Source organism: Cervus canadensis, chromosome 22 (genome assembly GCF_019320065.1).
Source record: "Cervus canadensis isolate Bull #8, Minnesota chromosome 22, ASM1932006v1, whole genome shotgun sequence".
NCBI classification, from domain to species: domain Eukaryota; kingdom Metazoa; phylum Chordata; class Mammalia; order Artiodactyla; family Cervidae; genus Cervus; species Cervus canadensis.
In genome coordinates this window covers 3,322,667-3,340,027 of record NC_057407.1, presented here as the reverse complement: position 1 = coordinate 3,340,027, position 17,361 = coordinate 3,322,667, and the positions used below count along the sequence as shown (strand labels likewise).

At 43.5% G+C, this 17,361-nt stretch overlaps 1 protein-coding gene and 1 non-coding gene across 6 annotated transcripts in view; both read right to left on the bottom strand.

Moving 5' to 3' along the window:
* The window catches only part of NR2C2 (nuclear receptor subfamily 2 group C member 2), a 108,723-nt gene that overhangs the window by 82,724 nt on the left and 8,638 nt on the right, over positions 1-17,361 (bottom strand). For 2 of the 5 annotated variants that reach the window (XR_006264484.1, XM_043442616.1), the window contains exon 2: positions 9,773-9,856. The exons of the other annotated variants lie outside the window; for them this stretch is intronic. Coding sequence is in view for 1 of the 2 variants with exons in the window: in XM_043442616.1 (XP_043298551.1) it covers positions 9,773-9,832 (60 nt within the window). In the remaining variant the exon portion in view is untranslated. The remainder of the gene's footprint in view (positions 1-9,772; positions 9,857-17,361) is intronic. 5 annotated transcript variants of the gene reach the window in all.
* LOC122425278 lies at positions 11,338-11,440 on the bottom strand. Its single transcript, XR_006264813.1, has one exon. It is a non-coding gene; the product is annotated as a U6 spliceosomal RNA (small nuclear RNA).

Here is a 17,361-nt window from a genome sequence, read left to right as displayed (position 1 = left end):
GAGCTGAAGACAGATCTAAGTCAGGAAATCTCTCCAAAGTAAAAGCAGTAGGAAGCTGGAAATAGGAGATAAAAGATGAGGAAATGAGAGGATTAGTTGGAGAGCTCCAGTATCCACTTAATGAGGAGTTCTGGAAAGAGACTGGAAAAGTACTGAGGAAAGAAATGATCAGAGAACTAGTGTCAAACAATTTCAAAAGGAGGTCACGAGTTTCTAGATCGAGAGGACCCTCTGAGCGCCCAGTACAGTGTATGAAAAAATAACTACACTAAGAGACATTACTGTGAAATTTCAGAACAACAGGGATGAAGAAAGGATCTTAACAATGGAGGTAGGGGACAGAAAAGGCAAGAAAGAATGGGGGAGAGAGACTTGTACAGAGATCAAGAATGTAAATGGATTCTCAAAGCTGGAAGACAATAAAATGATGCTTCAAAATTCTGAAGTAAACTATTTTCAACTTAGATTTCTATCTCCATCAAACTATCACTCAAGCATGTGGGTGTAAATAAAGACATATCTAGATATCTAAGATCTAAAAACAATTCACTTCTGATGCACTCGTTCTTAGGAAGTTATTGGAGCATGTTATTTTATTTTTTTAAAAAGAAAAAAAACATGAACTCAAGGAAAGCATCCCAAACAAAAGAGAAATAAAGGATGACAGCTGTGCAGCTGGCTTAAAAAGCAATCAGTAAGGACTGGAGCAGGAGGTCACAGGACTTCAGGAGGAATGTTTTCACAGGAAAACAAAGGAAACCGAAAATTCCTCTGAGGTACTTGTATGAAAAATAGTATTCAGAGAGTTCTACAACTCTATTGGAGATACTAGGCAGTATCTGTGATAATGTCATAATTCCTAGTATCTCCAATATGGTAGAGAAGTTGTAGAAAACTTATTACTGATTTTGCAGAAATAAAGAGGATTATAAGCAAATACTTTGGCCACCTCATTCGAAGAGTTGACTCACTGGAAAAGACTCTGATGCTGGGAGGGATTGGGGGCAGGAGGAGAAGGGGATGACAGAGGATAAGATGGCTGGATGGCATCACCGACTCGATGGACATGAGTTTGGGTGAACTCCGGGAGTTGGTGATGGACAGGGAGGCCTGGCGTGCTGCGATTCATGGGGTGGCAAAGAGTCAGGCACGACTGAGCAACTGAACTGAACTGTGCACAACTGTATACCAACACACTGGATAACCTAGATGAAACGGACAAATCCCTAGAAACATGTAACATACCAAGACTGAATCATGAAGAAACAGAAAATCTGTGTAGACCTATAACTAGTAAGATTGAATCAGTAATCAAGCCTCCCCACTCCTCAAAAATCCCTGGCCCTGTCCTACTGAATTTTACTGAACATCCGAGGGAGAATTAACACCATTCCTCTCAAACTCTTACAAAAAACTGAAGAGGAGGGAACACTCCCAAACTCATTCTATGAAGCCAACACTGCCCTGACACCAGTTAGGCAAAGACTGAAGAAAAGAATACTACAGATCAACATCCCTTATGAATACCACTGTAAAATGCCTCAACAAACTCCCAGCAGCACGTTAAGAAGGTCATACACCATGGCTGAACGGGGTTTGTGTGCTCCGTCACTGCCAGCTCTCTGCAGCCCCATGGGCGGTAGCTGCCAGGTCCACTGCCCATGGAATTTTCCAGGCAAGAATACTGGAGAGGAGTGCAACTTCTTCCTCCAGGGGATCTTCCCAACCCCAGGACTGAACCCTCACCTCCAACGCGTCTCCTGCAACGGCAGGCAGATTCTTTACCACTAGCACCGTCTGGGAAGCCCAAGGGGGTTTGAGAGGGTAACAGGCAGGAAGGCCAGGGGTCTCCAAACGGAGGAAAGAGGCTGCAAGTGCCAGACATTTTTATCTCTCTTAAGCGGCAGGAGGAAACAAACCAGCAATATTTTTTCTTCTCTATACAAATTTAAAAGGAGGTTTCTCTTAAAATGCTGTGTTGCCATGACACCTGGTTTCCTGAAGCTAACTACTCTCAAACCTTGAGTTAACCAATACATTTCTTTTTCTTATGGAAATGTTGTCTTAAGCTATGACTCTATCTTCAAGTTGGTTCTGCCAAATGGCCCAACCTACTTACTCAGATTGTGAATGACTATATAACAATAATGTATCCTGCCTGAGGACAGTCTTTGGATTAAACCCTCTGGCTAATTCTGTTATTTTAAAACATAAATTATGGGAGTAGGTCTGGTCTTTACAAGGATGTATCCTGCCTGAGGACAATCTTTGGATTAAATCTTCTGGCCAACTCTGTTATCTTAAAATGTAAATTATGGGAGTAGGTCTGGTGAGGTCTTTACAACCTCCAGACATTCTTTGGATTGATTGGAGAGTATATAACTCCATTGCTAACACTAGCAAAGGGGTACGCTTTTGCCCCCTTCTGATGCCTATGTCAGAAGCTTTCTCTATCTCCTTTATACTTTAATAAAACTTTATTACACAAAAGCTCTGAGCAAAAAAAAAAAAAAGCTCTGAGCAATCCAGCCTCGTCTCTGGCCCCGGATTGAATTCGTCTCCTCCGTAGGCCAAGAATCCCGCGTCTTATCGTTCAGCAACAACCTTTCAGGTTCATTCCTGACAGAACTCAACACGTATTTTTAACAAAAACATCCAACAAACTAGTAATAGCAGGAAACTATCTCAACATAATAAATGTCATATAACAGCTAACATCACATTCTGTGACGAAAAAACGAAAAATCTTTCTCTAAGGCCAGGAAGTCAAGGACGATTGCTTTCACCTCTTCTAGTCAATGTGCTGGAAGTTCCAGCGGAATGATTAGGCAAGAAAAATAAACACAAGGCATCCAAACTGAAAAGAAGAAGTAAAATTTTCTCAATTCACAGATGACAAGGGGCTTCCCTGGTAGCTCAGCTAGTAAAGAATCTGCCTGCAATGCAGGAGACTTGGGCTGGGAAGACCCCCTGGAGGAAGGCATGGCAGCCCACTCCAGTACTCTTGCCTGGAGAATCCCCATGGACAGTGGAGCCTCGCAGGCTACAGTCCCTGAGGTCGCAGAGAGTTGGACATGACTGAGGGAGCAAGTACATAGATGACGTGATCTTCCACACAAAAAACCCTCGGTCTCTCCCTCTCACATACACACACATCTGGTAAAATAAACAAATTCAGCTAAGTTGCAGGATATAGAATCAACACATAAGAATCAGCTGCACTTCTACACAATTAACAATGATGCTCAAAAAAAAAAAAATTAAGTATATAATTCCATTTACAACAGCATCAAAAAGAATAAAATACTGCCAGGGTAGAAGGAAGGAGAGAATAGTTATTAAGCGTTTAAAGGGTACAGAGTTTAAAAAAGGGTGGGGGGTACAGAGTTTCAGTTTGGACAGGTGAAAAGTTCTGAAGATAGGTAGTGGTAATGGTTATATAATAATGTAATCAATGTCACAGAGCAGTATACTTAAAATGGTTATAATTTTAAATTTTACCACAATTTAAAAAAATACCTTTCTCCCAAAAAAGGGCAGTCTAACACTGATTTAAAAATTAAAAAAAAAAAAAAAGGCAAGGTAAAGATACTTTTAGAATAAGGAGTCAAATACCAGAAGAAATCAAATTTAGAGACTTGAGGTTAAGGAAAGGGTGGGGGTGGCTCAGAAGCTTCCTGTTCTGTTTCAAGCCAAACAAAAAAATTGGCCAACATTTAAATCAACGTATACATACTACAAGAAAATGGATGTATACATACTACAAGAAAATGAAAACTTAAATGCTAGTGTGTATGTGGGCAGAATAATAAAGTGTAACACGTCGTGTCTTTTCAGGAATGAGTTTGCTTTCTCCCACTTCAGGATGCAGTCTTGCCAATGATGAGTTTTTCCAAGCACAGGCAGTGCCCTAGGTTTTAAACACTCCCTTAGGTGTGACGCTTTCGGCAACAGTGATGCAAATCCTGACGATCAAAGGAGGAACAGGGTCATAAGAATTTGGCTACTTTCTCAGTGGTGACAGGGTCTTCCATTTCAAAGATATGAAAAGTAAAACGAATGCTACTGTTACATATGATTCAGCCTCCCACTGTTTCAGCTACAAACTCTCAACTGCCAACTATCCCCTTTAAAAAAATTAACCCATGTTCTTTATCAAATGTCATAGTCAATTCTATAGCACACACATTTAGAAGAAGCCTGGATCTAGCCATGGCTCTGACACTCTGTGACCACGAAAGAATAGCTTTAATTCCTTTAAGTAAGAGTTACTGACTTTACAAAGCGTTACAATTAAAATTTGGAAAATGAAGGTATAAAGAAAATTGCCCATATTCAAGAAAACTAAAAATGCTTTTAGCATTTAGGGTATTTTAAAAATGAAGTCACTGTGGGGATCACTTTGTAATGTACATATAGAAATACTGAATCACGACGTTGTGCACTAGGAACATGGTGCTGTGGGTCATCTACAGCTCAAAACACACACACGCACACAGAGATCAGATCTGTGGGTATCAGAGGTGGAGGGAAGGGGAGCTGGAGCAAGGTGGTCAGAAGGGACAAACTTCCGGCTCTAAGGTAAATGCACGCTGGGAATGTAACTCAGAACATGACTAACATAGGTAACACTGCTGAATGTTACATATGGTAGTTGTTAACAAGACTAAATAAAACCTAAGAGTTCTCATCATGGGGAAAAAATACTTATTTTCTTTTTCTTTTAGTTTGTATCTATATAAGATGATGGATGATCACTAACCTTACTGTGCTAATCATTTCAGGATGTGTATGCGTCAAATCATTATGCTGCACACCTCACAGCTTCAGGTCAGTTCAGTTGCTCAGTCGTGTCCAACTGCCTACGACCCCATGGACTGCAGCACACCAGGCCTCCCTGTCCATCACTGACTACCAGAACTTGCTCAAACTCATGTCCATTCAGTCAGTGATGCCATCCAATCATCTCATCCTCTGTCACCCACTTCTCCTCCCGCCTTCAATCTTTCCCAGCAGCAAGGTCTTCTCTAGTGAGTCAGCTTTTCACATCAGGTGGCCAAAGCACTGGAGTTTCAGCTTCAGCATCAGTCCTTCCAATGAATATTCAGAACTGATTTCCTTTAGGATTGACTGGTTGGAGTCTCCAAGGGACTCTCAAGAGTCTTTTCCAACACCGCAGTTCAAAAGCATCAATTCTTCTGCACTCAGCTTTCTTTACAGTTCAGCTCTCACATCCATACATGACTACTGGAAAAACCATAGCTTTGACTAGACGGACTTTGTTGGCAAAGTAATGTCTCTGCTTTTTAATGTACAGCTGTATGTAACAGTACTGTATATAAACTGTATCTCAATAAAACTGAGAAAAAAATGTTTTTCATAGAATAAAATATGAACCTACTGTGCCATACATATAAAAGTCAGCTCTGAAGTTACTCACATATGGCAAAGCAATCTCTCTACCTCTTAGTTTCCTCTTATTTAAAAAGTGGGGAAAGTAATGTTTCCCTTATAGTATTAACCAAAGTATTAAATGAGGTGATGAACTGAAGCATAATACCAAGCACACTATATTATATAGTGACAGATACATGTTAACTATAAATACCTTACAAAACTGGAATCAAACTGTATACACTATTGCTTTTAATTCATATGTCATCAAGTTTTACTGTTTTGGAAAGTATATAATTCTAATTAGAAAGCAGAAGTCACAAATCCTTTTAGTTTCTAGGTTTTTTTCTTTTCGTTTATTTTGGAAAATACCCCCTAACTTCAGTAGTAGCATCTGGTTATTGTTATGGGTTATTTTTTAAAAAAGTTTTTATTAAGATATAATTCACCTACCATACACTCTACCCATTTGAAGAGTACAAGTCAAAGGTTTTTAGTATATACACAGATATGTGCAACCTTTCACCACAGTAGATTTCAGAAAAATCTCAACACCTCAAAAAGGAATCATCAGTTCCAATATCCAGACCGAGGCAACCACTATAATCTACTTTCTATCTCTACAGAGTTCCCTGTTTTGGACATTTCATGTGAATGGAATAATATGCTGTCTTTTGTGACTAGGTTCTTTCACTTAGTATAATGTCAAGGTTCATCAATGCTATGGCATGTATCAGTAATTCATTCCTTTTTATAGTTCAATAATATTCTATGGTCCAGATATACCACATTTTGTTATTTATCAGCTGTTGAACATTTAACTACTTCTACCTTTTGCCTATTTTGAATACTACTACTATAAATACTGGTGAACAAGTTTTTATGTTTTCATTTCTTCTGGGTATACAGCTTGGAATGGAATTGCTGGGTCATATGGTAACTTCATGTTTAACTTTTTGAAGGACTGCCAAGTTGTTTTCCAAAGTGGCTGAACTATTTTATATTATGACCAATAACAGGTTTCCAATCTCTCCACATCCTCTCCAATACGTATTAACCAACCTTTTTTTCCCCTCAAAAAGACACAAACTCCTAAAACTGACTCAAGAGAAAAAGACAATATGAATAGACCTGTAACTAGTGACAAGACTAAATGAGGAACTAAAAAACTACCTGCAAAAAAACCCCCAAGCCCACATGGTTTCAATGCTGAATTCTACCAGACCTTTAAAGAAGAATCAGCAATTCTTCATAAACAATTTCAAAAAAACAGGTCACACAGTATGCAAGCAGCAGGGCCAGGATTTAAACCAGGCAATCGTTCCAGAGTCTCTACTCCTGACCACTGTATTAAACTCTCTGAATAACTGAAAAAACCTGAATACATTATAGTACACCAAAGTTGTTATTCTGTATGATCCATCTTTCCTAGTTTATTTTGGTAATGTGATTTCTCTGGTCTATAGCAAAAAAAGATTGTTCTGAGGACTTGGGGAAAAAATCATTTACACAAGTGACTATGTTGCTGTATCTCATTCATATGGCAACAGCAAGAAAAGAAAGAAGAAACTGTTAGTTGCTCAGTTGTGTCCAATTCTTTGGGATCCCACAGACTGGAGCCCACCGGGTTCTTTTGTCCATGAAATCGAAATTCTCCAGGCAAGAATACTGGAGTGGGTTGCCATTCCCTTCTCCAGGAAATCTTTTCAACAAAGGGATCGAACCTGGGTCTCCCACATTTTAGGCTGCTTCTTTACCATCTGAGCCCCTAGGGAGGGACCTGCTAAAGCTGCCTACACGTTTTTATTTCAGTGACTTCTCACAACAATCCCACCAAATAATAGGCGCTACTCCTCCTCCCATCTCCTGGATGAGGGAACTGAGGCACACGGCAGTCACAGCCGGCAAGTGGTAGGGCCTGGACTTAAACCCGCATCTTCCTGATCCCTGGAGAGCCTACCCTCTAGGGCAGCCTGTCTCATGCCTCATCCCTACAACAGAGCTCTGGGGAGCAGATCCCCAGGCCTGTTACTCCCCGGCGTGGGCTTCTGGCAAACAGCCAGGGAAGGGGTCCCTTCATCGTCTGCTCAATGAATAAACAACTATCCCACACTGACTGCTATTAACCCCAAACTAAAGAAATTTATTCCCACCCAGGTACTGTTTAGCAACAAAATGATGACCTGCAGCTTCTCTTACACATGTGGCTGACCTAATGTTATACAGTTACCGTGTGTTAATAGTTTAAGTCATTAAGCTTAAAATTTCAAAATCATCATGGAAATATAGGGAATATTTTAAATAGGAAGACTGCTTTTGTTCTTCAAATTAATTATGCCTCCTATTATTGTGGAAGTCTCCACAAAATGTACTGTTTTCCATGGGTATCAATAGTTGCACTAAATTAATACATGAAATTCCATTTCCTCATGGAAATAAGGCGCCTGACAGAAAATTTCAGAATACATACACAAAACTTATACTACCCTATAAGTTACTATAGGTGAGTACTATAGGTAACTAACCTCTTCCCATCTTAAGGCAGTGATCCATATACTAGTCTCCAAGTCTGTGTCAGCTGGAAACTGTATTAAATGCAAAATAACCCTAAATATGTGAAAAGTCAACAATGATTTTCAAAATAACTTCCTATCACAAACTAATGCAACAAATAAACACAAGCATTTTAACCCTGATATTTTCACAGCTCTGTAGCTCTTTAAAAAATATAATATTAAAAATCTGTGAAATTTATATGCTTTCATCTTCAGTTAACACTAACCATGATTTGTTGATGGTTAAAGGACATGATTTAATCATGATTTGCTGAAGCTCCAATACTTTGGCCACCTGACGTAAAAGCCAACTCATTAGAAAAGACCCTGATGCTGGGAAAGACTGAAGGCAGGAGGAGAAGGGGGTGACAGAGGATGAGATGGTTGGATGGCATCACTGACTCGATGGACATGAGTCTGAGCAAGTTCCGAGAGTGGGTGATGGACAGGGAAGCCTGGTGTGCTGCAGTCCATGGGGTTACAAAGAGTCGGACACGACTGAGCGACTGAACTGACCTGATGATTTGCTGGGTGAAAGGGATGATTATACTGTTGCCTTAAAATTAATGGTTTATCGAAAATCTGAAAAATCTGCTCACCATTTTTACTGATTTAAGCTGGCATGTATGTGTGTACTTAATTTTTATTTTAAAAAATCCTTCCTTTATAAATGTCCATTCTTCGGCAAACCTGCTGCTTCACTCTAGGAATATGATTAGTGGCTCAAATACAACTCTGAATCCTTCCAATGACTCCTATTTGCAGCACGAAGCATGGTTTACACGAGGAGCTTTGGAAGAAGTGAAACGCAACAGGGTCAGTGTGCCCATGCCGGTTACTTCTCTGAGCCTTGCTTTCCTCACCTTCACTTTCAGAGATCGTATCGACCTCAGAAGGGTGCTGAGGACTGAAGCCCTTGTGCAGGGATGGTCCAGAGTGAGACAGTCTGGCCCTACCACTTCCCTCCTGGACACCTCGAGCTGCGTGCCCAGAGCAAGGGACTTCAGGTCTCCGCCCTGTCTTTGCACGGGTTTCTGACTTAAGAAGCACCGCTCAGCACCTGTCAGGTTCCAGCCCTGCCTCTTCTTGCAGTGCAAGAGGACCTCCAGGAGTACCCTCCACACGTGGAGTTCTATGTCTCACCGTTTTATAATTACTCCTTAACGAGACCCCAAGAACACTAAAGGTAAGACTAATGGCTTATTCACCTCCACATTTCTTGTTGTTTAGTTGCTAAGTCGTCTCCGACTCTTTGCGACCCCATGGCCTGTAGCTCACCATGCTCCTCTGTCCATGCCATTTCCCAGGCAAGAATACTGGAGTGGGTTGTCCTTTCCTTCCTCAGGGATCTTCCCGACCCAGGGATGAAACCCGAGTCTCCTGCACTGGCAGGCGGATTCATTACCACTGAGCCACTTAGCAAAACACCGAGGACAGGGAAGAAGGTCAACAATGACTGTGGACTGCACAGAATCCACTCCCTGCCACACACGGTATTAAGAGTATCAAATGTGCAAGAAACTAAGAGCCTGGGACTTGAAACTATACTTTCACAAGCCTGACAAGCACCAAACTCTGAGTTTTTGTTCAAGGTAAAATCTTTAAAGTCACCTTATCATATGCAGCTAGGCCACCCTATTCATGCAAAGGAAGCTGAGGAGTCGATGTTCCTGTGGTTTTAACCCGGCTCCAGGGGCAGCATCCTGCTCTGGACTGGAGGGCATGCTGACCCCACCGGCAGCGTGTTACAGGGCGGCGCGCACTGACGCACTTCTGCTCTAAGGGCAAGCGTGCCGGCTGGTGAGCCAGCCGCCGTCACTCACCTCAGCCACCTGCCGGGTCCCCACTCTGTGCTGCACCAGCCCCTCCGCATTTGTAGCCATGGTGAAGCAAGACCATTAGAGAACCTGTTTGGAAAGATGCAGCGACTTCCATCAGGTGGGCAGAAACCAGCCTCCTTGAAAAACATCAGTAATCAAAATCCTCCTTTGGTACTGTCTGGCGCAGATTTTGTCCTCAGACCACAGGGACCAACACTAACTAGCAGAAACGCTTCAGTTTGGGGACAAGACTCCCCCTGGTAAACACAAAGATGAATCTGGAACCTTACCAGGTCTCTTGGGTTGTAGCAGCCTGGTTCACCTCCCAGGCAGGTGGGAACCACCATCTTTCTGGATGGCCCCATGTCACAGTGTGCTAAATGCAAAGGTGGCTCTCTGAGAAAGCTGTTAAGGTTGACTTCCAGACAGAGCACTAGACTGCTGTCAGCAACTATGCTTCCATTACCAGTGACCAAGCAAGGAGCAAAGCCCTGCCAGGTGCTAACACACCTCACTCATGAGTTAAAAAGCAAACATTAACAAAAGAAGTAAGGAGACATTACTAAAGCTGGCTAAGAACCTGGTACCCCCAAATTTATCAATTTATATTTTTAAGTCCTCATTAAATTAGAAACACAAATAATTCATCTTTATGTTACTAGAAAAATTATGCCATCATTTGCCTCAAAATTGAGGGAGATCATCTAAAGGCCCAACGCAGTGCTAGTCTCCTGGGTCAGGAGCACTTGAGCGCAGGCGCCTGATGAAACTGAGCCCTGGTCTCTGCAGGTCACATGACGACGCTCCCCTGAGGGGTCTCTAAGTGTCGGTCACTCAGTCCTCTCCGACTCTGTGACTCGCGGACTGTAGCCCGCCAGGCTCCTCTGTCCGTGGGATTCTCCAGGCCAGAATGCTGCAGTGAGCAGCCATCCCCTTCTCCAGGGGACCTCCTGCCCTGCAGGTGGATTCTTTGCCTTCTAGGCCATCAAGGAAACCCTGAGTGGTCCCTAGACCCTTTCCAGTAACTCTGCCACAGTGAACCCAGGAGAAGGGGACTCCACTTTCTGGACAAGGCAGACTTCATTAGTGACTGCACAGATCCATGGTTAATAGGAATTTAAAGCTCTTGTGTGACTTATTCTCAGCATTCACACATAAAACCTATATGGTCCCATCAAGTGTGCAGTAGACCAAATGCACATACAGTCCACATGCCTGGCCACTCCTCAGTCACTGAATATTCTGCAATGCAACTTTACAGAACACCTTCCTATAGTTCTCACCTAAAGTGTCATTTTTTTTGAGACTTTTTAAAAATAGTTTTTATTTATTTTTCATTTATTTTTATTAGTTGGAGGCTAATTACTTTACAATATTGTAGTGGTTTTTGCCATACATTGACATGAATCAGCCATGGATTTACATGTGTTCCCCACCCTGATCCCCCCTCCCTCCCCATCCGATCCCTCTGGGTCTTCCCAGTGCACCAGCCCTGAGCACTTGTCTCATGCATCCAACCTGGGCTGGTGATCTGCTTCACCCTTGATAGTATACTTGTTTCAATGCTAAAAAATATGGAACGCTTCACGAATTTGCGTGTCATCCTTGCGCAGGGGCCATGCTAATCCTGTGTCGTTCCAATTTTAGTATATGTGCTGCCGAAGCGAGCACCTAAAGTGTCATTTTAAGCACTGCTGTCTGTAGAACTTTTTTACTCTGGTAACCTTCTATATTCTATCCACTGTTAGACAGTCGCCACTTCTATTATCACTAATTCCCCTTCAGATTATTTTATTACCAAAATGGGAGAGAGATGGAAGAATGAAACCATGACAGACAAATAAGAGAAGAATGGCCCGAGACTTCAAGGATCACTTGTCCTGTAAGAGCAGGCATTACACCGACCTTGACAATGACCCCAGGTCACCAGTGTCAGTGGATGATCTTCATAGAACAAGATCAGGTCCAAGACAAGGGAGGAAGTGTTTCCGATCATTTATTCTTTTAATAAGTAGCCAAGACTTTTAACATTTGTTTACTCCTCTTTGTTTTACAAGAAAAAGCTTTGAGAAACACTCTTGTCTCTTCCCCTACTTAGTCTGGTTCCAACTAATAAGAGACAGAGGAAAAAAGAATGACTTCCTCCGTACCAGAAATCAACTTGATAAGAACATAACTGCTGCATGTGAAAAGTCTAGACCTCTAATCTTTTTTCCTTAAAACCATAAGCACTCTAAGGAATCAAATGGATAAAGATAGCAAACAGATACACTACATTAAGAAATAAAATCAAAATAGATACACTACATCAAGAAATAAATCCAGATATGCAGCTCTGACTGTAACACAGTTACTAGCTGTGTTACTAGCTAGTGTTACTAGCATTTCTGCTGCTGTCAACTGCATTTTGATGCAAGAAATACATGAACTTGAGTATTAAAAAAATAGTATTAGGGCAATATCATTGAGTATTAGAGTAGAGAAATAACAAAGTATTAGAAAGGCATATCTTTCTACCAGGTTTCCCTAAAAGAGGTGCTTGAACCTCTAGGATATGAGGTGAAAAGGATTTTATAGGTGAATGTCTGATAGACAGTAACTCAGAAACCTTTCTGTAGTGACTCACTTGAACACTAAATTTGCAGGACTAATCAACCTCAGATACGGCTCGGGGGTCCCAAGATACTGCTAATGACTGGTGATTACAGACATTAGGTCTCAGGGAAGTAGCAGTTAGCTGTTAAGTTTAGAAAAGCTAAACATTCTGCATATTAATCCTTTGTTGATTATATAAATGTTAAATATCTTCTACTCTGCAGTTCATCTGCTTACTTTCTTTATGGTGTCTTTCAATGAACGGAAGTTCTTAAGTTTCATAAGGCTGAATTTTTTTCTTTACAGTTAGTACTTATGAAAATTCTGTCATACCCCAAAGTCACAAGCCTAATTTTAAAATGTTTAAGTCTCTCACATTTAAGTCCTCAATCCATCTGCAAAGTAACTCTTGAGTCAGAGGTAGACGAAGGGCCCAGTGCATTTCCCTCAAATACGGATAATCAATTTCCAACCCCATTTATGGAACAATCTAAGCTTTCCCCATTAGTCTGCACTGACACTTGGGCCACATCTCGAGCTTCCCTGTGAGGATGTGATTCTAGGTTCTCTGTTCTACGGCACTGCTGCCCTACCTTCCTCTGTCTACTCCTCATCTGATACTACCCCTTCACAGTTCAGGCTAGCTCTCTGTTGGGGCAAGTGCCCCCCTCCCCGCCACCCCCCCCCCCGCCACCTTGCTCTCCCTTCCACACCAACCTCTTGGTCTATAGCAAACACTTAATACCCAGAACAACCACCTTTCTTTATATATGGGATTGACCAAAAAGTTCGTTCGAGTTTTTCCCATAAGGCGCTGTGGGAAAACCGGAATAAAGTTTTTGGCCACCCCAATACTCGATGTCTTATAATTCTTGATCTGTCAGTTTTCTGCCATCAAAGGTGCCATAGGCATCACCAACAGCAGCTTAGGAAGTGCTTACAAATGAACCAGGAGGAATGTGTACCTCTGGAAAAGCAAGCAGATACAAAGAGAATACCAGAGACTGAAACTATGAAAAGTGCTCTCAACACTGGTTTAAATCCAGTGAGACCAGGTAGGAGAGAGAGAAATTTTTAAAAATATATTCCATTTCATCATGTTTGAAAAAACATGTTACGCTGCACACCATGTGTTATCCTCAGGTATAAACCAAAGCAGACGGAGGCCGCCTCCTGCGGGCCTCACAGTGCAGCAGCAAAGAGGCCAAACAGCGTCCTCTAGTGACGTCAGCGAGTGAGGGGGACCTTTAACTCACACGCCCCAGGAAAAAGATAACGTCAGCGGGCCAGGCACATCTCAGAGCTTGCTTTACTGGCTACCCCAGCCACAGGCGGCCCCTGGGACACAGGGGAGGGCGAAGCCTTGGAAAGGGTATTGGGAGATGGTTATCAACTAGGGGGTGTCTTTCAAGAAACAGCAGCTCTGGGGAACAGTGGGTTATGTCCACATGTAGTTTGAAAAGCCATATTCACTAGTACAACATAATTCTGCACTTGAAATCTGAAAAACAAAACAGAAAAACCCTACTGTTTAGACACTACAAACTAGACAGAGCCCTTGGAAACAAGCTTGCTGGCAGAGCAAAGCAGCGTCATGCAGAAGTAACTGCCGCTTGCTGCGTGCTCAGGGCGCCCCGGCCCTGCAGGCGCCAGCACCGTGGGCAGGACGCTACCGCAGCCCTGGTTCAGAAGCGCGAGGCTTCACAGGCTGGCGCTCAGCCACTCGGCTTCTAACCCTGAGCACCGCACCCCCCTTTCCTAATTAATCAGAGAGCATAAAACCACGTACCCTAAGTCAAACAACAACAAAACCAACCTACTACAGAATACTTTCCTATGGTGGTTTTAAACTAAACAAGTTCAACTATCATCCATCCTTTTAAAATAACTAGGCAACAAGCTGACTGCTGAGCATGAGTAACAAGAAGAGGAGGAAAGGAGAACGCCCTTGTCCTTGAAGAACTTCTGAAGGAAACCAGGAAGAGCTGAGCAGGGTCGACGCTACAGTCTGAAGGCAGAAGCAACGACAGTGTGGCAGGAGAGAGAAGGCAAGACGACTGGTCCTGAAGGGAAGCGGGACCGAGCAGACGCACTGAGGGCGGTGGGAGAGTTCTAAGCAGAGCTCAAAGGACCGGCAGGCCGCAGGGGAACCGCGCAGTGAGGACCAGCAGCGACCTGGGGAGACTGCTGAGCGGCCAAGGAAAGAGGGAGGCGGACGCCGAGGACGAGAACCACCAGAGTGCGGCAGGGAGATGCAGTGGCTCTTCAAAACGAATCCTTCCGGGGACAGTGAGGAGGTGACAGAGAAGGACGGTCTGCGCAAGGCCAGTTAGCAAGTGGTGGCAACAAAGACGAGGGATACAGAGCCTGAACCGGAACGAGCGAGGCCTTCCTGTACCGCACACGGGGACCGCAGGGCACAGCATAGGAACACCACCACACAGACCGCTGGACGGCAGAAGGAAAACACTACTGCTTGGCCGTACGTGGCAGGAGGTCTTAGAACATAAACTCCTTCAAATACAAGATCAGTATCACTCTTAGCAACAAAGAGGACACAATGGTGACTTTAATCAACTCCCCCAGATTTACAAAAAGCCTCCAGCTGACCAAACTTTGCAACCAGCGTGTCTTTGGTTTCAGCAGGGGGCTACAGACCCCACTGCAGTGAAAGCGGGGCTCAGCCTGGGGACACCTGAATCCCAGGGAGCTGGAGAAGAGCCCGGCCGTGCTCTCCACAGGGGCAGCTGAGAGGCCAAGGTCTCAAATGACAATAAACAAGTCGTGGGACAAGGAAACTCTGTCTTCGCTGGTAGGAATGGGTGAGCCTGCCTTCCCCTTCACAAAGACCTGATTCACATCATCCTTGTTTATATATTATGTGGCCCCAAATTACATAACATTTAAAGATCTACTGCCTTGATATTTCCTCATCTAAACAAATATACTGGGTTCAGAGGCCCTGGCAGGCTTCTAAGCTGATCTCTCTGATGCCGGACTGCATGAGATTATCAGGAAGAAGAGCCCTTGATACACATACAAAGGGCCTCACACTGTGCCGGGCACACAGCGGGCACGCACTGCATGGGCGCTACTGCTAGCACAAATTTCAAAGTCATGTGAAAGCAACAACAAACGGTATAATACATATGATAATCAGAATCAGGTCCCTCATTTTGACATAAGAGCCACATGAAATTTAACTACATACGTATTATATACTCATACAGTATTTATAATTCACTCTATTAAACTGCACAACTGAGAAATCAAAGGGCTGAATTAGGATAAATCTCACAAATATTTAAAAATAAACAAACACCAACAACTGTTTGTAAAATACTACTGCGTATAGAATTTCTTGCCTCGGAAATCTCAGGGGCAGAGGAGCCTGATGGGCTACAGTCCCTGGGGTCGCAAGAGTCGGACACAACTTAGTGAGTAAACGACAAGAGAACTTCTTGACAGGGAACAAGGTATTCAGTGTAAGTTTTATTATGCTACGACTGTCAGAAGTCTCTCTGTGCTCATGAGAAAATAAAAACAGAAACATAAATATAAAAAACCTGAGAACTTAAAAAATGAGAAATACACAGCTCAAGACTTGAAATCATAGATCAAGACGTGAAATCACAGATTTCTGAAAGCAGGAAACAGAAATCCGGTGGCAGATGTAGTGAGCGCCCACCAACACGAAAGATGCTCACGAGGACACCAGCAGGGCAGGCTGCGGTGCACACCCTGTCGTCAGGAGGAGACTCAGAGATGACTTGGCTCTGGGGTCAGGTGAGCTCCTGTGCCCACAGGAAACTTGCTTCTCCCTGTTACAGGGCTGGGCTCCAGGAAAGGGCAGTGGCGGTGCGTGGGGCCGGGCAGGCGGCTGAGCAGGGACTGTGGGGAAGAGGAGCAGGTCTCAGCTCTGTGCAGTCCCCGAGACCAGAGCAGTGCTCCAGGTCACCGTGTGGAGACCTGTCCTGAGACTCCACTGCACATTGCCCACCCCACGGGGGCTCTCAGTTTACCAAGGGCCCAAGTGCATGGACTAAATGCACACTCCTTGTTTCCATTAGTGTCACCCAGTGAGAACTGGAAGGAAAGCAGGACAGCTTTGTGGAGCACCTACAATGTGCCTGACATCACTGCTGCTGCTGCTAAGTCGCTTCAGTCGTGTCCAACTCTGCGCGACCCCATAGACGGCAGCCCACCAGGCTCCGCTGTCCCTGGGATTCTCCAGGCAAGAACACTGGAGTGGGTTGCCATTGCCTTCTCTAATGCATGAAAGTGAAGTCACAGTAGGCAGCTTTCAATCCTTAAATCCATACCTTCTGAGTAGGTGCAACATTATTAGCTCCACCAATGCACACAGGGGGGAAAAAAAGGAGACTCAGAAGTTTAATCCACTTGTCCTAAGCCACCCAGTTGGAAAAAGTGTACCTGGGGTTCTAACTCAGGATTCTCTGACTCTAAAACCGCAACCTTCCCTCTGCACCAGACTGCCCTTCAAAATGGTTTCCTGAAAAACGAAGTCAACAGAAGAGAATTATCAAGAGTGACAGGAGACCAGCTAATCATCCAAAGGAACAAACGGTTTACATCAATATGCTAGATCTTTAGTAACTTATTTACACAACCGCTAATTCCTAAACATGTGACTGATGTTTCAGTGTTACTCACAGAAATTCTGACCTAGCTCCACCCAGACAGCAACAGGCCAGTTCCTTTGGAACCTGAACACATTTCCCCTTATAAATTTTACCGACATAATAATCATACTGATTAAAATAGTGAGGGTAATTTTACAGTCTTTAAAGTAAAAATTTTTCTACTGAGGCATAACATGCAGATACAAAAGTGCACACAAATCATAATGGAACAGCTCCGCACATCTTCACTCAGTGAACACACACACCCCGCACTCCCCTCGGAAAACAGCACAGCGGGCTCCTCCAAGGCCCCTCCCCCACAGCCCTCAGGGCCACTCACTTCCCTGCGGTCCT